The following is a 25,523-nucleotide window of genomic DNA, read 5'->3' as shown; positions in this document are numbered from 1 at the left end:
GACGTTATGGATTGTTGTTATTATTATTTACAGTGGTACCTCGGGTTACATACGCTTCAGGTTACATACGCTTCAGGTTACAGACTTCAGGTTAACCCAGAAATAGTGCTTCAGGTTAAGCACTTTGCTTCAGGATCAGAACAGAAATCGAGCTCTGGCGGCGCGTCAGCAGCGGGACGCCCCATTAGCTAAAGTGATGCTTCAGGTTAAGAACAGTTTCAGGTTAAGTACAGACCTCCGGAACGAATTAAGTACTTAACCTGAGGTACCACTGTATTGCATTTATATGCCACCCTATACCCCATGGTCTCAGCATATGTTGTTCTGCCGTTCTACCCCAGTGCTGCCACACATTTAGCAAGAGGACCCCTAAGGTAAAGGACCCCTGGATGGTTAAGTCCAGCCAAAGGCGACTATGGGGTTGCAGCGCTCATCTCGCATTCAGGCCAAGGGAACCGGTGTTTGTCCACAGACAGCTTTCCGGGGCATGTGGTCAACATGACTAAACCACTTCTGGCCCAATGGGACACATGACGGAAAGCAGAGTGCATGGAAACTCCGTTTACCTTCCTGCCAGAGTGGTACCTATTTATCTACTTGCACTGGTGTGCTTTCAAACACAGGAGGAGCTGGGACAGAGCAATGGGAGCTCACCCCGTTGCAGGGATTCGAACCGCTGACCTTCTGACCGGCAAGCCCCAGAGGCTCGGTGGTTAAGACCACAGCCCCACCCGCGTCTCTGTGAAGGACTGCTATTCCTCTTCCAGAGCAATGATTCCCAAGGCCCCCTGGGAAGAGGAATGGTTTGTTAAACCGCTCTTGGAATAGGGGTGTCTCTCAGCACCCTTAACACACTACAGCTCCCAGTATATTTTATGGGGGGAATCCATCGCTGTTTAAAATGGCATCGCAGCACCCTAAGAAAGATGAAAAGGTGCCATTTTGGCTGGATCCTTTACCTTTAGGGACGCGGGTGGCGCTGTGGGTTAAACCACAGAGCCTAGGGCTTTCTGATCAGAAGGTCGGCGGTTCGAATCCCCGCGACGGGGTGAGCTCCGGTTGCTCGGTCCCTGCTCCTGCCAACCTAGCAGTTCGAAAGCACACCAGTGCAAGTAGATAAATAGGTATCGCTCCAGCAGGAAGGTAAACGGCGTTTCCGTGCACTGCTCTGGTTTGCCAGAAGCGGCTTAGTCATGCTGGCCACATGACCCGGAAGCTGTACGCCGGCTCCCTCGGCCAATAAAGCGAGATGAGCGCCGCAACCCCAGAGTGGGTCACAACTGGACCTAATGGTCAGGGGGTCCCTTTACCTTTAGGAAGGCTCTTTTTAGGGTGTGTGATGATCAGGAGAACCAAGCATGCCATGCTTTCCCTCCTGCCTCTTCCCCCAAGTCTTTTGCAATCTCCTCCCCAAACAAACCCCATTCCATACTCCTGGGTCACATCCTTGAGCTATTTATAAGCTGCTTCTCTCTCTCTCTCCCTGCCTCGAGACTTCCAGCTGTCGCTCTGCCAAGGCGGCGGCGATTGCATCTCTCCCCGAGCATCTCTTTGCTTCATCTTTCCGTCGCCATGTGAGGAAATCGCTTTCGAGATCCTCAGGAGCTATCTGTTTCCCCAAACACCACATCTCTGAGACGTCGTTGCCGCCGCCAGTTGAGTCACCCGGTTGACGCCAAGTGCTGAGGTCACCTGACCCCCCTCGCCGGGTCACGTGACCTCCCCACCCCACCAGTTGGCCGCACAGTTTATTTTAAGCCATGCGCTCAGGCCTCTGGTGGTGCACAGGGCCTTCTCTGAGAAACCTCTGAGTCATGCTACCCCTGCCCAGAGTTGGCGTTGCTGTATAAGGGAAGCTCTTGCCCGCTATTAATATGACCGAGGCCAACGCCCATAGCAGGTGGGCTCGAAAATGCCACATTATTTCCACGCTTCTTGCTCATCCGAAGGACCATCTGCCAGAGGGTAGCTAAGGCACGAAAATAAACGTGAGCGCATCTGCCTGCGTTATGTGGGGTTGAGGAGCCTCTGCCAACCTGGTGCCCTCCATATTTTATTTTATTTTTGGATGACAATGCCCACAGAACCAGACTTTCCTAAAGGAATGGAAGAAGTTTTCGACCGGAAAGCAGTTGTAATCCATTGACATTGCTCGTAGGGTTAAAATAAGTTTTGTAAGGAGTACTTTATAAATTATCGTGAGGAGAATTAAGAATAGATGCATTGGAAATGTGAGTTTATAGCCGTAACTATAGAAACAAAACGCATAATTAGAAAGGCTTTAGAAAACCGTCAGCCGAGGTTGAAGGAAGTCTGAGGCGGTGATAGCCCAAAAATTCGAAATGATGCTTAAAAGGATGTTATGTTGGAAAATGTGTGTAAAAACTAATAAAAAATATTTATTAGACAGTGCCCATCCGACCTCAGCCAGGGCGCTTGGTTTATTTTATTTTTGTTTATTGTGTTTATATCTCACCTTTTTTTCCAAGGAGCTCAAGGTGGTGGGTGGGGCGTGTTTCTGCCCCTCATTTTCTCCCCACAACAACCCTGTGAGGTAGGTTAGGTGAAGAGATGCGGCGGCTTGCCCAAGGTCTCGCCCAGTGAGCTTCACGACCAAGTGGGGGGATTCGAACTCTGGTCTCCCAGGTCGTAGTGTGACACTCCAGCCACTACACCCCATGGGCTGCTCTCTTTTTCCCCAATTATTTTTTTATTTGCATTTTCAAATAACTGTTTATCTAAATTCTCTGGCTTTTCAGCAGCTGTGCCACACAGAGCCAGCCCTATCGTTAGGCAAAGTGAGGCAGGGGAGAGGCAGAAGGAAGGAGAGGGGTGGCAAAGTGCGGATGTGAGCCATTATTATTAATATTAATATTATTATTATTATTATTATTATTATTATTATTATTATTATTTAGATTTATATGCTGCCCTTCATCAAAAGATCTCAGGGTGGTTCACAAGATAAAAACACAAGATAAAAGCACACATAAATAGTTAAAATAGAAACGATGAAACAATAACCTCCCCCCCCCCCAAAAAAAACAGATTTTAAAGGCTGTGGAATATTAATCAGCCAAAGGTCTTGTTGAAGAGGAGCGTTTTTGCCTGGCGCCTAAAGAAAGGTAATGAAGATTTGAAATGTAGATTTGAAATTTACAGACTGTTCTCTTTTGAAAGAAAACTCTATGAAAATGATGTACAGATGGTATATTACCCCAGTACAGATAGCAAAAATGTATAAAACCGGGTCAAACAAATGTTGGAAATGTAAAGAAAAAGAAGGGACTTTTTATCATATGTGGTGGGAATGCAGAGAAGTTTAAAAAAATTGGAAAATGATATACAATGAATTGAAAAAAATGTTTAAAATGACATTTGTAAAAAAGCCAGAAGCAGTTTTGTTAGGGATTGTAGGACAAGACCAGCCAAGAAAAACAAAGAATCTATTTATGTATGCTACGACAGCTGCAAGAGTCTTGATAGCACAAGGATGGAAGAATGAGGAAATCCCAACGAAAGAACAGTGGCAAGAAAAATTGATGAGCTACGCAGAGCTGGCTAAATTGACATACAAACTGTGTGATAAGGACAACTGTGACTTTAAGGAAGAATGGGAACTTTTTCAAATTATCTAAAAAAACAACAAAATGAACTGGACTCCTTGGCAGGTTTTGAATAAACACCCACAAATTTATTGGTCGATTATATGATAGATAAGGCAAGGATAGGTATAATTTTATAACATGCAGAGAATAATATGTGCAGAGAAATCAGAGAGAGGAGCTGAGGGAAATCCCTTTTTGGGGGGGGGGAGGGATGGAAGGGGGGGAAAGGGGAAAAATAATGTGTGTGATTATATGGTCTGATAATTTGTTATGTTGAAATTGCTTAATAAAAATATATTTTTTTAAAAGAAATGTAATGAAGGCACCAGGCGAGACTCTCTGGGGAGAGCATTCCACAGACAGGGAGCCACCACAGACGAGACTCCCTGGGGAGAGCATTCCACAGACAGGGAGCCACCACAGAAAAGGCCCTGTTCTTGTTTTGCCACCCTCTGGACCTCACACAGAGGAGGCACACAAAGAAGGGCCTCGGATTATAGAATTGTAGACTTGGCAGATATCCCAAGGTCATCTAGTCCAACCCACTGCAATGCAGGTGTCTTGGCTAAAGCAGGTGGCCATCCAGTTTCTCCTTTAAAACCCTCCTAGCTACCATTCTGCCCTTCTGGGTTTCTCTTCTTTCCCCTCCCTGCCCCCCCGAAAAATAATTTGCTTTTCTTTGCCACCAGCGGAGCCAGTCACCTCCAGGCTGAAAGCGCTGCGGCTGCAACGGGACGATTTCGAGATCCTCAAAGTGATTGGACGGGGAGCCTTCAGCGAGGTGAGAAGGGCTGGGTTTTGGGGGGGGGGCTCTGTCTGCTACCAGGTGCCCTCGGTACCAGATGTCCAGCGAGGCAAACTTTTCAATAGTCCAGGCGAAAACAACGCTGAAATATTGGGCCCTTCCTGGTGACCCTAGGGCAGCCTCGGCCAACCTGGTGCCCTGCAGATATAATAATAATAATAATAATAATAATAATAATAATAATAATAATATAATTTATTATTTATACCCCGCCCATCTGGCTGAGTTTCCCCAGCCACTCTGGGCGGCTCCCAATCAAGTGTTAAAAACAGTACAGCACTAAATATTAAAAACTTCCCTAAACAGGGCTGCCTTCAGATGTCTTTTAAAGACAGGATAGCTGCTTATTTCCTTCACATCTGAAGGGAGGGTGTTCCGCAGGGTGGGCGCCACTACCGAGAAGGCCCTCTGTCTGGTTTCCTGTAACTTGGCTTCTCGCAATGAGGGAACCGCCAGAAGGCCCTTGGCGCTGGACCTCAGTGTCCGGGCAGAACGATGGGGGTGGAGACGCTCCTTCAGGTATACAGGACCGAGGCCGTTTAGGGCTTTAAAGGTCAGCACCAACACTTTGAATTGTGCTCGGAAACGTACTGGGAGCCAATGCAGATCTCTCAGGACCGGTGTTATGTGGTCTTGGTGGCTACTCCCAGTCACCAGTCTAGCTGCCGCATTCTGGGTTGATTGCAGTTTCTGGGTCACCTTCAAAGGTAGCCCCACATAGAGCGCATTGCAGTAGTCCAAGCGGGAGATAACTAGAGCATGCACCACTCTGGTGAGACCATCTGTGGGCAGGGAGGGTCTTAGCCTGAGTACTATAACTCCCATCAGCCAGCCTGGCTAAGGCTGGCTTGGGGCAAAGTTCCGGAAGAGACGGCTCCTCACGGCGCTACAATTCCTAGAGCGGTTTAACAATCCATCCCTCTTCATGGGTCTCCCTGGGAACTGTAGCGCTGCAAAGGGAATAGAGGCCCCTTGACAGCACTCTGCACCCTCAGCAAACTAAAGCTCCCATAATTCTTTGGGGGAAGCCATGACTGTTTTTGAGTGGTTTCCCCAGATGGGCTGCATATAAATAAAATAATAATACAGTGGTATTATTGACTTCCACCCCTCCTCTTTCTGTGGTTCCTTAAATTTGTTTTTAATATCTTCTGCATATCCACATTACCGGTAACTTAATTTGCTCATTAATTTCATCTTCTTTAAGTACTGCATATACTCTTCTGAAACTGCAGGTTGTTACAAAAATCCTGCCAATGTTTTTACCTGTTTGTAATTTATCTGTAAATATTCAATAAACCATTTCCATTCAATATACATATATACAGTGGTACCTCGGGTTACATACGCTTCAGGTTACATACGCTTCAGGTAACAGACTCCGCTAACCCAGAAATAGTGCTTCAGGTTAAGAACTTTGCTTCAGGATAAGAACAGAAATTGTGCTCCGGCAGCGGGAGGCCCCATTAGCTAAAGTGGTGCTTCAGGTTAAGAACAGTTTCAGGTTAAGAACGGACCTCCGGAATGAATTAAGTACTTAACCCGAGGTACCACTGTAATAATAATGATGATGATGATGATGCATGGTGCAACTGTGGCCCAGGTATGTCAGTCCAGCCCCTTCTTCAACACACAGACTCCCATCCCCTATTTTACCTGCACAGGTAGCGGTCGTGAAGCTGAAGAGGACATCCCAGGTGTACGCCATGAAGATAATGAATAAATGGGACATGTTGAAGCGGGTCGAGGTGGGTATGGCAAGCTGCGCCCTCAAGGCCCTGTGTGGGTGGTTTGGCCTTTATAGGTCAACACCAGCTCTTTGGATGGTACCCCAAAACAGTGGGATTCTCAGGTGACTTGTCATGGACTGGTTGGACACAAAGGAATGGTGAGAGGAACCAGTTGGGGAACCCCCAAGGGAAGAAGGCTCAGAGCCAGGATAGTAGTGGTGGGACGACAATGAGCGGATGGAGAGAGAAGAGGGAGCAGACTGGGAGAAGGTGGTGTTGGAAGTTGAAGAGAGGACAGGGCTTAGTGAGCAGGGAGAGTCTGTGGCAGAGAGCAGTCCAGAATCGGAGGCAGAAGCAGAGGCCAAGAGGCAGAGATGAGTCTGGCTGGGGAAGAGTCCTGGGTGTCTCCCCCTCCTCCTGCAACCAGCTCCCAGCCTTTACTCACAGAACCAGAAGAGAGATGGAAAGGGTGGAGGGGAGGTTGACTCCATGCAGACACAGTCTCTGATTGCTTGGGGAAAACCCTGGAGAGGAGGCAATTTATGCTAGCAGCCAAAATTGTGGAAGCCTTTTGGGGAAAGTGTATTTCCGAGGTTTGATGGCTCATAACACCCGATTGGCTCTCTAAACACTCACTCTCATTGGCTACAGTCAAATGAAGCAAAGCTACTGCGTATCAACCTAAGCAAGTTATGCTTCCTTTTTCTGGTTATTTGGCATAACATTTAATCGAATAGAGGGACGCGGGTGGCGCTGTGGGTTAAACCACAGAGCCTAGGACTTGCTGATCAAAAGGACGGTGGTTCGAATCCCTGCCACGGGGTGAGCTCCCATTGCTCGGTCCCTGCTCCTGCCAACCTAGCAGTTCGAAAGTGCAAGTAGAGTGCAAGCAGCACGTCAAAGTGCAAGTAGATAAATAGGTACCGCTCTGGCAGGAAGGTAAACGGTGTTTTGGTGCACTGCTCTGGTTTGCCAGAAGCGGCTTAGTCATGCTGGCCACGTGACCCGGAAGCTGTACGCCGGCTCCCTTGGCCAATAAAGCGAGATGAGCGCTGCAACCCCAGAGTCGTCTGCGACTGGACCTAATGGTCAGGGGTCCCTTTACCCTTTACCTATGCTTAGCTACCCAAAGAAGATCTGAAATTAGATGGTATAACAAATAATTGTGTACTGAATTGAGAAAATAAATCGATTTTGCTGCTGCACCCATCAGGTTTCCTGCTTCCGAGAGGAGCGGGACGTGTTGGTTAACGGAGACAAGCGCTGGATTACGCAGCTGCACTTTGCTTTCCAAGACGAGAATTACCTGGTGAGTGATTATCATCGTTTATCTGTAGGCCGCCTTTCCATGGATAAAGCCACACTCAGGGCTGCTCACAACACGAAAAGACTTACAAAAATACATCATAAGCAGTACGTAAAAATGTTTTGAAACATGCATGAACAAAACTAAGTGCCGTATTTTTTGCTCTATAAGACGCACCTAGTTTTAGAGGAGGAGAACAAGAAAAAGAATATTCTCTCCCTCTCTGCTCAGCGCCTCTCCAGCAAAGCGGGAGGAGAAATGGAGGGGACTCTGTTTCTCTTCCCGCTTCGCTGAAGGGGAGCTGCGCAGAGAGGGAAAGCTGTGTAGCGCCTCTCCAGCGAAGCGACACCAGGAGAGCAAGAGGGATCGGTGCGCACCAATCCCTCTTGCTCTCCTGGCTTCAGCAAAAGGAACGCGAAGCCTCCTGGATCTAATGGTCAGGTGTCCCTCTACCTTTACATTGATTATTGCCTTCATTTTATGGATCAATGGTCTCGTTAGACAGTAAAATTCGTGTTAAATTGCTGTTTTAGGGGGTGTTTTTCATCGTCTGGAACGGATCAATCCATTTCCCATTACTTTCAATGGGAAAGTCTGCTTCAGGTTAAGAACGCTTCAGGTTAAGAACGGACTTCCGGAACCAATTAAGTACTTAACCTGAGGTACCACTGTATTGGCAAAACAAATAACCCAAAGCAATACCCCACCCCTATAGCCTATAGGCATCCTGAGCCCCAAACTGGCAACAGATTCTTCCATTGCAGAGAGTTGGTCTAGATGATCCCTGTGGTCCCCTCCAAGTCTATGTTTCTATGACTCACAACCAAAACAGTCCCTTGTGCAGCCTCAGCTTTTGTAGCTGGAGTCAGTCCACTGGTCTTTCAGTCAGCCAGTGAGGGCTCCGCCCTCCCCAGTCAGGTGGGAAGAGGCTAGCAAATCAGGGAGTGGGTCTTGCACGACTCACAGCCAATATGGGGCTGCTGAGTATGACATAAGAGCCGAAGAAGACGCAGTGGAGATGCATTTGGCCCAGTGCTCTGTCTCTGACAGTGGGCAGCCGGGACTCCAGCAGAAGATCACTGGCAGGACACGGGACCCCGGCTCAGTTCCAGAATCCAGTTTCTCAACGAGTAAGTCAGGACAGAAGCAACAAAAGGAAGGGGAGATCTGGACATTTGTGTCTTTCCTTCCTCGCTGGATTATGTCAAGCCCACACAGGTCTGGAATTAAGAGCCTCCACTTCAAAAGGCAAGCCGTCCTCCGGTTCAAAACAAAGCGCTGACGTTTGCCATCCCTTCTAGTTTGCTCCAGATCCGGCGGTATTCTGCCCCCAAATGACCACCATTGACAAATTTGTTCTCTCCGGAGTTTAGCCTTTTAGGGTGTTGGTGGGCATGCGAGTTAGCAGGGAGTCTGCGCTTTGTGGTTTGGGGATGTCTGGAGCAAGTCGAGACGTTTTGTTTTTTAATTCAGAGGGGAAAGGGAGGAGTGGTGATAGATGGCCCCTGTGGGGGCTACATCCCTTTTGCCGTGAGCTGTGAGGCAAAGAAGCTTTTTGCAGACCGAAGGCTCGTCAAATGTATCATCTTGTCCTCATGATGGCCAAACTGATGCCCCATATAGGAAACCCACAAGGAATAATAATAATAATAATAATAATAATAATAATAATAACAATAATAATAATTTATTTATACCCCATCCATCTGGCTGGGCTTCCCCAGCCACTCTGGGCGGCTTTCAACAAAATATTAAAATACAGTAATGCATCAAACATTAAAAGCTTCCCTAAACAGGGCTGCCTTCAGATGTCTTCTAAAAGTAGAATAGTTGATTATTTCCTTAACATCTGAAGGGAGGGCGTTCCACAAGGCGGGTGCCACTACCGAGAAGGCCCTCTGCCTGGTTCCCTGTAACTTGGCTTCTCGCAGTGAGGGAACCGCCAGAAGGAAGAACTGAGCACAACACCCCTCTCCTCGGAAAATTGTATTCAGAGGCATATTTTGCCCCCCTCAGTGGAGGCAGTATGTAGTTTCAGTTTAGTAAAACTGTAGCCTGCCCTCAGCTTTCAGGACACAAAGGCCAAACAGAGAACGGCGTATTCTACAAATGAAGAACGGAGCCCTTCAAATTCGCACGCCGGCCTTCGCTAAGTCGGTATAGTTAGCGTTTACCTCAGCTTCTCCATCTGCAGTATGGGGATAATAATAATAATAATAATAATAATAATAATAATAATAATACTATCTTGCCTTGTAGGGTTGTTTAAAGACAGCTGGGGAAAACAGTAGTAAATAAAATAAAAATAATAACTAGGGTCAGACAGAACTTCTTTACTGACTCCAGGTGTGGGCATCAGTCTGACACAGAGTGTAAGCACCAGCCCTCCACGCCAGAGTTTTCTCGGGCTTCATAGAATCATAGAGTTGGAAGGGACCCTGAGGCTCATCTAGTCCACCCCCTGCAATGCAGGAATATGCAGCTTCCCCATACAGGGATCGAACCTGCAACCTTGGCATTATCAGCACCATGCTGTAACCAACTGAGCTATCCTGAGATTCGAAACCCTGGACTCAGCTACATTAGTAAAAAATAAAACGTTATAAATGCGTTATAACACCGTGACACCAGATGGCGCTGTAGAGCTAAACTCAGAACATTATGAAATTTTCCATTGTGGGTTTTAAAATGTGTTTTTTTCCCTCAGAGCATTTTTTTATAACTTTGTAGATGCAGCCCCTGTCTCTGGTTGTGAGGGGACTTTGAGTTTTCGGGGCCCCAAACAGCAGTTGGCATTGCGATAAATGATACCCTAGTCTTTGCCAACCTAGTGCCCTCTGGCTGTTTTGGACTACAATTCCCATCAGCCAGAGGTTGTCAGGTTGGAAAACACTGGTCTATGAGAACACGGTTGCCTAAAACAGGAGGAATGGGTGCTGTTTCTTAACCTTTCTCAACTCCATCCATCTGTAGTATCTGGTGATGGACTACTATGTTGGGGGAGACCTCTTGACGCTGCTGAGCAAATTTGGGGACCGCATCCCAATGGAGATGGCTCGCTTCTACCTGGCCGAGATGGTGATGGCCATAGACTCAATACACCGTATAGGTTATGTACACAGGTAGGTGGAGCAGGCGGGTGGGGGTCTCATGGGGGGAAGGGCCAAGAAAGAGCGCTCTAGGCTAGGCCCGAGGAAACTCCGGCCTGGGGTCTGAATGTGGCCCTCTAGCCCTCTTTATGTGGCCCTCAGGACTCTCCCTAGTCCTCACCGTAACCAGCTCAGCTTTGCACACAGAAAGCTTTTGACTGGCTAGACTGGTGTTTGCCAAAGTGGGCGATACCGTCCCCTGGGGGGCGTTGGAACGATCCAGGGGGCAGTCGTAAACTCAGGTGCAATTGGGGGGGCATTGAATAAAAATAAGGAGGCAGTGGAAACATAAAGGAAGAAAAGGAGAGAAGGAAAAATTGAAAAATCATTTAATCTATTGTGTAATGACACTTCTTCTTTTCCTTTGGCGATCATTCGTAGCCGATTAAGATTGTCTTCCATGAACACGGTTTTAACAGTGAGTCTGTAAGTGACTGTGGAGGCCAGTTCTGGATCCACACATCCTTCCACAGTGGGGACATTGGTTCCCGGGCGGGAGTTGATCACGGTGAGGGTTTGCCAAGCATGCCTTCTTCTTAGCACGTTTCTTCCTTTCGTCCTGAGTTCGAGTGTCTTCAAAGCCCATGACACCTTTGCTAAAGGCTGTTCTCCAACTGGAGCGCTCGCAGGCCAGTGTTTGCCAGTTGTCAGTGTTTATACTTCCTAGTCGGAGAGCACCGGAAATAGCTTGTGCACACGTGTTATTTCCAGTGCACATCCGGGTCGGAGGAGACCTGTGCACATGCGCACAAGCTATTTCCGGTGCTCCTTAGACCCAGAAGTACACTGGAAATAGCGTGTGCGTATGCGTATGGGCACATGCTTCCCCGCCCTCCAGCCCGATGCGCAATCGGTGCTGGAGACACTGGTCCGAGGCGCGGTAATTTTGCTGACCCCTATGATAGAGGGTTCTGGGCTGCATCCTATTGCCCGCTCCCCCCACCCATTCACTCACCTTCCCCCCCCAGCCCAATCAGTCACCCTAAATCCCAGCTCTGCGCTCCAGAATAGGCAGAACTCGAACCCGGCACTGGGGCTTTCTCAGAGTTCCACGCTGATTTGCCGCCAAACTCCTCAAACCCCCAAATCCCTTCTCCTTTGCCCATCACCGTGTTCGAAGAAGCAGAATATTGGAGGCAGAGTGTGTGGGGTGTGTGTTGGGGGGGAGAGATCAATCCCCTCCCACTTTCTTGCTTTTGCCTCTGGAATTTCTGGGCTATAATCCCCTTTCAAAGCAAACTCTTTCGGTTTACAGGTCTCCGCCAGGCTCCCCCCCCCTTCCTGACTCTGCAGCCTGCTCCAGAGGGGGCAGAGGAACGTCTATGGGGTCAGGAGGGGTTGTGGGGTGGGGAGGACCAGGCAAGAATTCCAGAGTCTTTGTGGCTCGCCCGCCTCCCCGCCCCCAGCTGCTGGGTCCATGAGGCCGGCCGGCGCCCCCCTCGCACACAGAGCGCCAAAACAGCCAAAAATGTTGTCCTAGATTCATAATCGCCTAATTCATCTCAGGCTGTGCAAGACAAGCTGGGCTTCCCTCCAAACCACATGAGCGGCCGAGGCTTGGGAATGCAGAGGGGCCTGCCGGTGGGGTGGGGGCAGAGAAAGGGAGGGGCACTGGGGGGTATTGAGGGCGGAGCGGCTTTCAAAGGAGGAATCCCCCAAGCAACGGAAACCCCGACAGAGGCTTCTAGGGACCCAGTTAGATCTTGGGACCCCAACGGAGAATGCCCCACACTGTGGACAGGGTCTTTCCAGTGGTGACCTCCGGAACTCCCTTCCCAGGAAGTTCCTGTGCCTCCACTTTGTCTGTTTTGGGGAGAAATCTTGAGATGTTTTTCTTCTTTGGATATCCCAATCTTTGTTTTATTCATTGCAACAGGGAATTGACTGCCACTGCTCATGTTTTTGGGGAGAGGAGGTGGTCAGGAAAGACCCCCAAAGAACCACCTCCTGCGTGTCTTTCCTCTCACCTAAATAGCCCCAAATGCTGCTGATTAAACAAAGCAGTAGGTCTTAATTTGGGCCCCAGCTCTGAACAGAAATGCCCTGTGGAGCATCGGATGGCACTGCCTCTGAGCATGTGCAGAGCTTGCTTCCTTTGCTGTTCAGTAACCATGAGCAGTGCCGTATAGTTAAAGCCATAGCTATCAACTTTGCCCTTTTCTTGCGAGGAATCCTATTCGGAATAAGGAAATTTCCCTTAAAAAAATGAAAACATTGACAGCTATGGTTAAAGCTGTGGCTTTCCCAGTAGTGATGTATGAAAGTGAGAGCCGGACCATAAAGAAGGCTGATCGCTGAAGAATTGATGCTTTTGAATTATGGTGCTGGAGGACACTCTTGAGAGTCCCATGGACTGCAAGAAGAACAAACCTCTCCATTCTGAAGGAAATCAGCCCTGAGTGCTCACTGGAAGGACAGATCCTGAAGCTGAGGCTCCAATACTTTGGCCACCTCATGAGAAGAGAAGACACCCTGGAAAAGACCCTGATGTTGAGAAAGATGGAGGGCAGAAGGAGAAAGGGAGGACAGAGGACGAGATGGTGGGACAGTGTTCTCGAAGCTACCAGCATGAGTTTGACCAAACTGCGGGAGGCAGTGGAAGACAGGAGTGCCTGGTGTGCTCTGGTCCATGGGGGTCACGAAGAGTCGGACACAACTAAACAACAACAGCAAACCATGAGCAGCTATCTGGCTGCCTTGCCAGAGGGGCCAGCCTTTGAGGAGGGACTGAGCCCCTCTCTACTTCCCCCACTCCTCGTTTCAGTTTCCCAGTCTCCAGACTTTCTCACTTATCTCTTTCCACTCCCCAACAGAGACATCAAACCAGACAACATCCTCCTGGACCGATGTGGACATATCCGGCTGGGGGACTTTGGCTCCTGCCTCAAGCTCCGCAAAGACGGGACGGTGAGACTTGAATTGGGGGTGGGGGCGATTAGGGACAAGGAACCAGGCACAGGGCCTTCTTGGTAGTGGCACCCGCCCTGTGGAATACCCACCCGTCAGCTGTCAAACAGATGAACAGCTACACAACTTTTTGAAGACATCTGAAGGCAGCCCTGTAAAAGGAAGTTGTTAATGTTTGATATGTATTGTGTTTTTATTATGTTGAAAGCTGCCCAGTGTGGCTGGGGCAACTCGATCAGATGGGCGGTGTGTTGTTGTATTATTATTATTATTACTATTGTTATTATTATGATTATCAAGCCTGCCTTTAGAGGCAAACTGACATAATTAATTTGCCCTTTCTGAAACAATACGAAAACTGAAACACGGACACCCTTTGAAATTTGCACTTCTTTGAATTTTTCAGGGCAGTTCTCCAGCTAATAATAATAATTATTTTTATTTTTATGCCCCGCCCATCCGGCTGGGTTTCCCCAGCCACTCTGGGTGGCTCCCAACGGAATATTATAAACATGATAAAACATCAAACATTAAAAACTTCCCTAAACAGGGCTGCCTTCAGATGTCTTCTAAAAGCCAGAGAGTTGTTTATTTCCTTGACCTGATGGGAGGGTGTTTCACAGGGCGGGCACCAATACCAAGAAGACCCTCTGTCTGGTTCCCTGTAACCTCACTTCTTACACTGAGGGAACTGCCAGAAGGCCCTCGGAGCTGGATCTCAGTGTCCAGGCTGAACGATGGGGGGGGGGGGGAGACGCTCCTTCAGCTATACTGGGCCTTTGAGGCCACTTAGGGCTTTAAAGGCTAGCACCAACACTTTGAATTGTGCTCAGAAACATGTGCCAAAATGTACATAGCTACGGGAAAGTGTGTGCAGTGGTACCTCGGGTTACAGATACTTCAGGTTACAGACACTTCAGGTTACAGACTCCGCTAACCCAGGAATAGTAAATTGGGTTAAGAACTTTGCTTCAGGATGAGAACAGAAATTGTGCTCCGGTGGCACGACGGCAGTAGGAGGCCCCATTAGCTAAAGTGGTACCTCAGGTTAAGAACAGTTTCAGGTTAAGAACGGACCTCCAGAATGAATTAAGTTCTTAACCTGAGGTACCACTGTAAGTGGAAAACCCCTACTCCAGCAAAAAAACACAGAAAAAACCAGCACACATGTGTGGCAGGTCTGCTCAACGATAGCCGTGGGCACCCCAGATTACCTCTCCCCCGAGATCCTGCAAGCGGTGGAAGACGGCGCCCACTCCTACGGCACGGAGTGCGACTGGTGGTCCCTTGGCGTCTTCGCCTACGAGATGTTCTTCGGCCATACTCCTTTCTTTGCCGACTCCGTGGTGGAGACGTACGGAAAGATAATCCATTTCAAAGTAAGTGAGGGGCGGAGACTTCGGGGCGGGGTTTGCGGGTCTGTGTGGGTCTGCCTCACAGAGAATCGGGCCCAAAATCTCTCCCTGGGCGCCCTTGCCGATTGTCAAAACTCCCCTTTCCGAAGGAGCACTTCCGGTTCCCTCCGTCGGTTCCCGACGTCCCTCCCGAAGCTCTGGCCTTGATCGAAGGGCTTATCTGCCCCCGGGAGATGCGGCTGGGGCGCCACGGAGTCCGGGACTTCCAGGAGCACCCCTTCTTTGTGGGCGTGGACTGGGACTCGCTGCGGGACTGCGTGCCGTCGTTCGTGCCCGAATTTGCCAACGCCACGGACACCTGCAACTTTGACGTGGTGGATGACTGTCTCACTGACATGGTGAGCGGGGGAGGGGTACGTGACTTTTTATTTGTCCCCCCTACTCCCAATTCCTCTTCCCCCCAAGTGCCAGTTCATCTGAGAAACACCGTTTAAGTAACTGTGGACTCCATGGGTGAGAGAGTTTTACAGAGCTGTCCCTTCCTCATCCCGCTCTTCAGACAATAATTCCCATTGCTTCGCTCGTTTCAAAATGTGGCGAGCCAGCCCTACTGGGTATGGGGCGGGGGGGGGTCATGTTTATTCTCCTAGGTGGGACTCCAGGGAACCACCCCAGAGTCCTGCCCTGGCCGTGGCAGTTTACGACAGCTAAAACACAATCTTCACACACTTGGCTGAGTGTCAGACTTAATGACTACAGCAGCTCATCCCCAGTAGGTCTTAGAAGAGTTTGGATTCTTTTCTTACCCCTTGAATCAGTTGCTGAGACTAAAAGTAGGGTTGCCATATGTCTGGGAAAATCCGTACGTATGGCAGCCCATGTTGGCAGTGTCGTTTTTGCCGCTTTTCCTGAAAAATCGCTCAGGAACGTCAATTTTTTGTGTGATTTCCGCCAAAAAAGTTCCAGAACTTTGTCCCCCCACCACAAAGCTTTTGTGTCCGGATTTTTTTGAAATATGGCAACCCTACTCAAAGTTCCTATCTCACCACTGCCATCTAAATCACCTCCCCTCCAGGGCTTTCCCCAAGCAATCAGAGACTAAGCCTGCCTGCAGCCAACCTATCCTCCACCCTTTTCATGCCTCTTCTGGTTCTGGGAGACAAGTGGGGAGAGGAGCTTGACGCAGGAGAGGCAGGAAACACCTGCAATACTTTGCCAGCCTGCCTCACCTCTGCCTCTTGGCCCCCTTCCTCTCCTGCTTCCTCTTCTGCCTCTGATTCTGGACTGCTCTCTGCCACAGACTCACCCCGCTCACTGAGCCCTGTTACCTCTTCCGCTTCCAACACCACCTCTTCCCCATCGTCTCCCTCTGACTACTCATTATTATTATTATTATTATTATTATTATTATTATTATTGGTTTTCTCATATTACATTACAATACAGGTGCACCAAAGCCAACACCATTTCCTCCCCATCCCCCCATACATTTACATTTCTGTTTCCTCGATCCATCATATTACAGCGATACCTCGGGTTACATACGCTTCAGCTTACATACGCTTCAGGTTACAGACTCCGCTAACCCAGAAATAGTGCTTCAGGTTAAGAACTTTGCTTCAGGATGAGAACAGAAATTGTGCTTCTGTGGCGCAGCGGCAGCAGGAGGGCCCATTAGCTAAAGTGGTGCTTCAGGTTAAGAACAGTTTCAGGTTAAGTACGGACCTACGGAAAGAATTAAGTACTTAACCTGAGGTGCCACTGTATTCTTTTCTCCTTCCTCCCACTTCCCTCTGCCCCCCCTTGATTTCCTCCACATTATACCATTTACAATAATCTTTGCATTCTACAACCTTCTCAAATCATCTATATATTCTTATTATCTTTCCTTACTAATTTTTCTTCCATCCACTACTTCACATTTTAATCTAGGCATATTAGCATATATATATATTTGAGCAATATTTTGCCATATATTCATCAAAGCATTTTTAATTCAACTGATTTCTTATCATAGCAGTTAATTTTGCGCAAATTAAATATTCATTTAGTTTACAAATCCATTCCTCCTTTGTGGGTATAGTTTGTGACTTCCACCTAGCAGCAATCCCTATTCTAGCAGCTGTACTTGCATATAGAAAGATTCTCCCCCCCGCCCCTGTGGTATCTCATCATCTACTCTTTGTTGTCGCCCACCAATTCCCTGGCTCTGAGCCTTCTTCCCTTGGGGGGGGGTCCTCCAGCTGGTTCCTCTCACCATTCCTCTGCCCCCAGCCGGCCCATGGCATTCCCTGAAAGTCCGCTGCAGAAACCCTAGTGTAATCTTTCTCAGCCTTGATCCCCCAGTTGCTATTGAACTACAAATTCCAAAATCCCTGACCACTGCCCATGCTGGCTAGGAATGAGGGGAGCCGTAATCTGACGATGTTGAGGAACCCAAGATTGAGGTACCACTGTATGTAAATCCAGCACTGCCAGTAGGAGGCGCTATGCTCAGCCTGCTGCTGCTGCTGCTGCTCCAGTTAGAACTGACCCCCCCAAACACCCACCCACCCTCTGTGTGCTTGTGTCTCCCTTTTCCTAGGAAACCTTGTCGGATGTGATGGAGAGCTCTCCGCTCGGGGTGCACCTGCCCTTCGTGGGGTATTCGTACACCTATACGGCAGCAGCAAAGTAAGACACCTTTGGGGGTGCTGGGGGCGCTTGGGTTGGGAACCCCAAGGCCATAGCTGTCAACTTGTCCCTTTTCTTGCGAGGAATCCTATTCGGAATAAGGGAATTTCCCTTAAAAAAAGGCTGTGCCTAAGGCTGGTGTCAGAAGCCAGTTGCAGGCCCTGGAATTGAGGTAGCTGGAGGGGTTCTGTCACCTGTGCAGAAGGTGGCAGGTGTTCACCTAGGCTGAATCTAGACCTATATAGAAAAAAACACTGTGAAAATGCTTTTTTTAAAAAACCACAAAAACGTTTTAAAATATATATTGAATTTTGCATTAGCTCACCACCGCCATCTGGTGTCCCATTTGTGTAATGCGCTTAAAACACACCTAAGACATTACATTTGCAGCTGCGTAGCCGAGTCCCTGGTCCCAGAAAGCAAGTTGACCCCTGGGCAAAACGGTCCTGCGGCAACGCGGAGACCCTGCCAGGATCGGGTCCGTGAGGCTCTCCCTTTCTCTCAGACAGAATGAGCCGGAGGAAAGAGGCCGCGGGGACGTCAGCATGGAGGTCGACGGCAGCCAGAGGACTTTGCCCCCAGAGCAGACCCCCAAGCAAACCCCGGAGGAGCTGGTAGGTTGGGGGACCAACTGGAGCCAGAATGGGGCAGTGGAGAGCCTAAACTGGTACCCCAGAGGCACCTCAGTGTGTGAGGTTTCACAGACACCTCCGTCTTGCTCCCTACCAGGCATGCAAACTCCCGGATGGACAGAAGCTTGACGTGGCCACTTTCCTAGAGTTGCAGTCGGCTCTCGAGGAGGAGCTGAGGAGCCGGGAGATGCTGTGTCAAGAGCTCAGCATGGTCAAGGGGGCCAACCAGACCTTTGCCAGGTGAGGGTTATGGGTGTTAGGATATTGATGTTCTGATTCAACTTAAGAATTGGCATGTGGACCATAGCTGTCAACTGTCCCTTATTTGGTGGGAAAGTCCCTTACCCCAGTGCCGTGTCCCACTGCTGTCCCTTATTGATGATGTCCCTTAAATTTCCTGGGTTTCAAAGGAAGCAGCTCCTCCCCCTCCCTCCCTGCCGGCCAGGGAGGAGGGAGGCTCCAACTGTGTTGCTTGGCTGCGTTGCTCACCCAATAAGGAGTCTAAGAACGACTGGGGGGTGGAGCTTGCATGCCTTGTGCCAATCAAATCGGTCGCGTTGCCTGGGGACTCGCCTTTGCTCAGCGCTTCCCAGCGGAGAGGTGACGGTGGTTTTCCTTGCTGCATCCCCTTTGCCGGGTTGCTGCGCTGTGGGAACCACCGCTTGAGGCTTTGTTTGGCTGCTGGCTGGGCTTTCTGCCTTTGGCTTGTAGGGGTTCAGAAGTCGAACATACCTGTGTTCTGAAAATCCCTTATTTTGGCTGCTGGTCCCTATTTTCGAGGCTGCTGGTCCCTTATTTTCAAATCTGTAAGTTGACAGCTATGATGTGGAGTTGTTGCGTGTCACATGTCTGTTTACTTCCAGCACAGCCTGCTGGGAACTTCCGTTGTGTATAGCTTTTGCTTCCTGCTCTTGGACATGAAAGAGAGCAGACATGTTTTCTTTGTCCTGAACTACCCTGAATAAACTGCTTGTAAATATGCTTTAAGGGACGCGGTGGCGCTGTGGGTTAAACCACAGAGCCTAGGGCTTGCCAATCAGGAGGTTGGCGGTTTGAATCCCTGCAACGGGGTGAGCTCCCATTGCTCCTGCCAACCTAGCAGTTTGAAAGCACGTCAAAGTGCAAGTAGATAAATAGGTACCGCTCCGGTGGGAAGGTAAGCTTCCTTGACCTCCATTAATTCTCCTCGAATGATGCTCTCTTCCAAATCCCTGTCTCCCCACACTTTCTCCCTCCCTCGATCTGGATTTACTCATTCCAGAGTTACTCCGTGAGAATTATCCCATTCGAGAGAGGGGAAAGGGTGGGAAGGCAGGAATTTGGAGAAGAACCTCCTATGGTCAACGAAGAATGAATGGAGTTCGAGGAAGCTGGACTTCCCATGTTAGACGGCAGACAGGGTGAATGGGCCCAATCCCCTCAGGCACATGAAGGCCGAAAGTCACTGAAATGATTAGCTGCGAGGGCATGAAAAACAAACCTAGTTTAGTTGTTCTTAACCTTTTTTCAGTGGGATTTCTTTCTTTTTAATTGTACTGTTTTACTGCTTTGTTTTTGCCACTCCTGTTGGCAGGAAGGACGGCTTGGAGCTTTAATAAAGTTAAATAGCGTGAGTCGCTTCAGGTTAAGAACAGCAGTAAAACTTATATCTGAAAACAGTGTGGAGAAGATCAGGTATGGAATAACTAGAATGAGCAGCGTTCGTTGGGAAACTGGGGAAACCAAGGAGGAGGGGGGATCCCAGAATTACTGGATTATTTGATAGGAATTTCGGATGTGTTGTAAATTCTGTGGAAAATATATATACAGTGGTACCTCTGGTTGTGAATGGGATCCGTTCTGGAGGCCCATTCGTGACATGAAAAGAGTGCAACCCATAGCGGTACATCTGCGCACGTGCGGGTTGCAATTCGCCGCTTCTGCGCATGACCTCATTTTGTGCGTCTCCGCATGTGCGAGTGGCAAAATCTGGAAGTAACCCTTTCCGGTACTTCCGGGTCGTCACGGGACATAACCTGAAAGAACGTAACATGAAGCGGATGTAACATGAATCATAGAATCATAGAGTTGGAAGAGACCACAAGGGCCATCGAGTCCAACCCCCTGCCAAGCAGGAAACACCATCAGAGCACTCCTGACATATGGTTGTCAAGCCTCTGCTTAAAGACCTCCAAAGAAGGAGACTCCACCACACTCCTTGGCAGCAAATTCCACTGTCGAACAGCTCTTACTGTCAGGAAGTTCTTCCTAATGTTTAGGTGGAATCTTCTTTCTTGTAGTTTGGATCCATTGCTCCGTGTCCGCTTCTCTGGAGCAGCAGAAAACAACCTTTCTCCCTCCTCTATGTGACATCCTTTTATATATTTGAACATGGCTATCATATCACCCCTTAACCTCCTCTTCTCCAGGCTAAACATGCCCAGCTCCCTTAGCCGTTCCTCATAAGGCATCGTTTCCAGGCCTTTGACCATTTTGGTTGCCCTCCTCTGGACACGTTCCAGTTTGTCAGTGTCCTTCTTGAACTGTGGTGCCCAGAACTGGACACAGTACTCCAGGTGAGGTCTGACCAGAGCAGAATACAGTGGCACTATTACTTCCCTTGATCTAGATGCTATACTCCTATTGATGCAGCCCAGAATTGCATTGGCTTTTTTAGCTGCCGCGTCACACTGTTGGCTCATGTCAAGTTAAACAGGGCTGCCTTCAGGTATGAGGTATGACTGTATATATAAAATAATAATAACATTAAATAACGAGTAGATCAGTCCTTCTCCCAGGCTTCCCACTTTCCTTGCATCAAATAATGATTGTCTCGCCTTTTCCTGCCCAGCCAACTCAAGGAAGCAGAGAGCCGCAATTTGGAACTGGAAGCTCAGATCAAACGCCTGGAGGAGCAGATCGAAGGGATGAGGCCGATGGCCGAGGAAGGCAAGTTTCACCGGAGCCCCTTCCCTCCTCCTGCCTGCAGCCCGTCGCCCAGCTTGTGTTCCTGGCAGACTCCTTCAGCTTGCTGACCACCCCCTTCGGTTCCAGCTCTTTCACCCCCTTCCCTTCCACGGTTTGGAAGAAGCACGTGCCCCAAGGCCAGCACTGCGCCCAGAAGCAAGCCAGGGAGCTCAGCCCCAGCTGCACACATGGACTGAGTGCTTTGGACTACAACTCCCATCATCCACAGCCAGCATGGCCAACAGTCAGGGATGACGAGAGTCGTGGTTCAAAACGTCCGGAGGGAACCAGATTGATAAAGGCTGGCAGTTGAAAGGAAGTGTGTGCGCAAGAAATAGTTTGTTCACAACACACATCCAAAGCACTGTGGTACCACTTTAAACTGTCATGGCTTCCCCCAGAGGATTCTGGGAGCTGTGGCTTGTTCAGGGTGCTGCTAGACCTGTCGTCTGTTTTATTTTGATTACGTATTTTGTGGTTTTTATATTTTTATTTCGTTCTGTGAACTGCCTTGAGACCTCTGGGCTATAGGGTGGTATATAAATTCAAATAATAATAATAATAGACTTACACACTCGGGTTGTGAACGTGATCTGTGTGGGATGCATGTTCACAACCTTCAGCGTTCGCAACCTTCAGCGGTGCATCTGCGCACACGTGGATTGCGATTTGGTGATTCTGTGCATGCGCAAAGTGTGATTTAGCGCTTCTGCGCATGCACAACCTCCAAAACCCAGAAGTAACCCATTCCGGTACTTCCGGGTCTCGGACCGTCCGTAACCTGAAGAAACACAACCTGAAGTGTCTGTAACCCGAGGTATAACTGTATTTTCCTCCAAGAGCTACGATTTCCAGTTTATCCATCTATCCCTCTTCACAGGGAACCCTGGAAACTGTAGGGTTTTTTTGGGGGGGGGGGTAGGGAGGTTTCCTAACAACACTCAGCAACCTGAACCATGTACAGGATTCCTTTGGAGGAAGCCGTGACTTTTTAAAGTGGTCTCTTGGCTCTTTGGGTGTATGGTGCCTACTCAGAGCAGACCCCTTGGCCAACTTGAGCCCACTGATTCTGAGGCTATGTGCACAGGAGCTGCTTAAAAACCCCTGCCTTTCCAGAGAGGAGCCGCATTTCCAGAGAGACGACTGGGCTGTCTTTGCCCGATGTTCATCGCCAGATCCACCAGCAGGCTGAATGCTTGGCTCTCTAGGCCCAGCTCCTCGCTGACTGGGTTTGGGGTGAGGAGGGAGCCTCCACCTGCTCCCCGGCCCCATCTAGCAGTAGCCTAGATGGAAGGGCATAACTTGGACAGCTGTAGGGGAACCATTGCCTTCCCTGCAGGTTCTCTATCGTTGACACTCTGAGCCCTGTTCCTTTCGCTTCCCCTTCTGGGTGCTGGACGGGTGCTCTAACCCTTGAAAATTCTCCCTCACGGGCTCCTGCTCCACCCTGCCTCTCGCCCATCAAAGGGGCGGGTGCACGACTGGTCAGTTTGAGCTCTGTCAATGGCTACCAGCATAATAATAATAATAATAATAATAATAATAATAATAATAATAATTTATTATTTATCCCCCGCCCATCTGGCTGGGTTTCCCCAGCCACTCTGGGCGGCTTCCAACGGAATATTAAAATACAATAACCTATTAAACATTAAAAGCTTCCCTAAACAGGGCAGCCTTCAGATGTCTTCTAAAAGTCTGGTAGTTGTTGTTCTCTTTGACATCTGGTGGGAGGGCGTTCCACAGGGCGGGTGCCACCACCGAGAAGGCCGCCTGCCTGGCTCCCTTGGCTTCTCGCAATGAGGGAACCGCCAGAAGGCTCTGGACCTCAGTGTCCGGGCAGAACGATGGGGGTGGAGACGCTCCTTCAGGTATCCAGGCATACTCTCCGAGTCTCAAAACCAGGACACACATCTTCCCGTCTGTGTTCCTGCACAAGTCACATGCAAGACCACGGAGCCCTAAATACACTATTTTTCTTGGAGCTGTACTCTCACACAATGGCATGGCACCCAAAAACATGTGTTGGGGGGGGCGCCATGCGAGATTGCAGCCCTGAGAAAAGCACAAGGTCTCGGCGCAAAATCACGTGAGGTCACGACACCCAAAATGGCCACTGTGCTCTTGCCGGGGCAGGGAATGAAACGTGCCGGTTTTTCTGGGACATTTGCAGGGTCTGTTCTATACTCTGCCTCCGCTGTTGAGTCTCAGATGGGGAAGAGTTGTTCATGCACTCAAGTCCTGCCTGGGGCATCTGGTTGGCCTTCGTGATAACAGGGTGTTTAACCAAATGGGGACTTTATTGTCCTGGTGCATCAGGCCTCCTCCTAGGTTCTTAGATGTGCTTCAGGTCTGTACGCAGAGCTGCCTTAGGCATATCCGGTGCCGTGGTGCAAAGATCCCTCCAGCGTTCCACCCCCCCGTTTCCCATTGTTGTCGACCTTTTCCCAAGCCTCTGCGGGGATCGCTCTCCTACCGTGGAGGCTTGTGAACAAAGCTGCACACCCGTCAGCCATATAGTTGACGGGGCGCAGCTGGCGGGCATTCAGGAGGAAAAGGGGAGACCACCGACAAAGCCGCGCAGCTCCCCCACTCGCTGGGGTGCCTCAAGAGGCCGGCGTCCTGGCGCGACGCACCACTAAGCCCTATGGGAAAGACGGCTCTGTCTGTACGGGAGTGTGCTGGTCCCGTGGGTTACCCAAGAGGCGAGGTCCAAGTCCGGTCCATGGACAAAGGTGCAACGTGGTGCCAGTCCGTAGTAGCTGAAGCTGGGTGCAGGGCAGGGAGTCGGGTGAAGTCAGGAACAGGCTTGCAAGCAGAGAGCCAGGGTGGGTCAGGAGCTCAGGCAGGAAAGCAGGACAGGGTGCAGGCAGGAACTAGGAACCAACAACGTTGCTCCCGCAACTTGGGACTGGCCGGCTTTTATCTGCCCCGAGGCATAGGGCGGCCCCGATCCTCAGGTGACTCGCCTCTGCTGGCCTGGAGGCAAGCACTCCTCCTGCGGGAACTTAGTTCCCTCCGCCTCTCTGACCTGAGCCTCTGCAGCTCAGGAGAGTTACTGGACCCAGAGGCAACCTCCTCTTCCCCTGATGGGGCTGAGAGTGGAGCACCTGCAGGCAATGGGTCCTCCATCAGCTCAGGAGCCAGAGCAGACTCAGCTGGTGACTGCACCTGAGGATCCAGCACAGGTGAGGACCCTTCAGGCTCAGGCCCCAGCCCCGGCTCAGCTGGTTCTGGAGGCGGGGAATCCTGTGCAGGCTGGGATCCCTCAGGTTCAGCATCCGAGTCCGAATCCCAGGCCATCACAGTGAGCCACGACAGCGCATGAGAGCTGTCAGTCGCTAAGGGTTGAGTGAGAAGCCAGCTGGCCTTTGTGCACTGAGGGAAGCACAGCATGCGATGTGCGGCGCATGGCAACGGGCTGCTTCTTTTGCCCAGCACGCTTGCCGGCTTGTTCCCGCATGCCTGGTAGGCTAGCCTCTTTCTCTGTACATTGTCCTCCCCTTCCTCACCCAGTCACCACCAACACCCCGCCCCCCCCCACAAAGGAAACTTGGCCCCACATTTCTCTTTTCCTTCCAGCTTCTCTGGGCTGGAGCCCCCGCTGGCCCCCCAACCACACCCACCCTTTCTTGTGCCGCGTGGAGCGCCTGGCAAATGTAAGCCTGACTCTGCAGGTTGCCGTACCTCATGGAGGAGGTGGGGGAGGGAAAGGGATGTGTGTGTGTCCCCCGCCCCACAAGCTTAGGCTCCCTGCTGGGTGAGGAGGGGAGATGACGCTTTCTAGTCTGCCCAATATTGGGGTCCTCTGACTCTGGGGCTCTGTGGGTTCTGCATCAACCTTCCGCGCACCCCAGAATGTATTTTGCATTTTATTTTTGGAAGGGGGGTGGGTGCAGCTTATTCACATTCTCTTATGCAACTTTTGTGCTTCAAATATTAGACTTCCTGGTTTGTTTAGTTTTTTCTTAAAAGGCGAAAGATGGGAAAGGTTTCATTCCAAAAGGACTAGAAACTTGGTTCCATAAAGACAAGGGGCAGTGGCTGTCACAACCCACAGCCCAAATGGCAGCTGGGGGTGTGTGGGGGTTTCTGGCTGGGTGTGCACAGAGAAAGCAAGCAGTTGTGCTTTGATCTGGTCTCTCCCCCCAACCCACCTACTCGCCGCCGCCCCCCAATTGCCTGGCACTCTGCCCCGCTGACTTCTGCTTTCTCTTTCCAGCAAGGCGGCACCATGGCATCTCGGCTTTGTGAATACCCGCTTGTGGTACCTCTGTACCGGCACTTGCTGCTCTTTTCTAGGGTACGTCGGCTGCCATCATCGCGCATGTGCGAACACACAGACCTCTCTCTCTCTTTCCCCCTCTTCTCTGCTCACCTGAAGTCAGTGCTTGCTTGGCCTGAGAGCGGCC

The 25,523-nt window shown here is 49.9% G+C and overlaps 1 protein-coding gene across 6 annotated transcripts in view; it reads left to right on the top strand.

Annotated features, from left to right (window-relative positions):
* Positions 1 to 25,523, top strand: part of DMPK (DM1 protein kinase) — a 55,490-nt gene that overhangs the window by 26,348 nt on the left and 3,619 nt on the right. The window contains exons 2-14 of one of the 6 annotated variants that reach the window (XM_081018796.1): positions 4,298 to 4,389; positions 6,078 to 6,161; positions 7,357 to 7,452; positions 10,423 to 10,571; positions 13,412 to 13,505; positions 14,684 to 14,884; positions 15,010 to 15,273; positions 17,445 to 17,533; positions 18,039 to 18,147; positions 18,263 to 18,405; positions 20,996 to 21,093; positions 24,694 to 24,770; positions 25,338 to 25,414. In XM_081018796.1, coding sequence (XP_080874922.1) covers positions 4,298 to 4,389; positions 6,078 to 6,161; positions 7,357 to 7,452; positions 10,423 to 10,571; positions 13,412 to 13,505; positions 14,684 to 14,884; positions 15,010 to 15,273; positions 17,445 to 17,533; positions 18,039 to 18,147; positions 18,263 to 18,405; positions 20,996 to 21,093; positions 24,694 to 24,770; positions 25,338 to 25,414 — 1,573 coding nt within the window. Of the gene's footprint in view, positions 1 to 4,297; positions 4,390 to 6,077; positions 6,162 to 7,356; positions 7,453 to 10,422; positions 10,572 to 13,411; positions 13,506 to 14,683; positions 14,885 to 15,009; positions 15,274 to 17,444; positions 17,534 to 18,038; positions 18,148 to 18,262; positions 18,406 to 20,995; positions 21,094 to 24,693; positions 24,771 to 25,333; positions 25,415 to 25,523 lie in introns of all 6 variants that reach the window. The other 5 variants (XM_081018795.1, XM_081018797.1, XM_081018798.1 and 2 more) reach the window with 5 other exon arrangements.

Source organism: Podarcis pityusensis (genome assembly GCF_964106645.2).
Source record: "Podarcis pityusensis genome assembly, chromosome: 8".
Taxonomy (NCBI): Eukaryota; Metazoa; Chordata; class Lepidosauria; order Squamata; family Lacertidae; genus Podarcis; species Podarcis pityusensis.
This window is presented reverse-complemented; position numbering and strand designations above follow the sequence as displayed.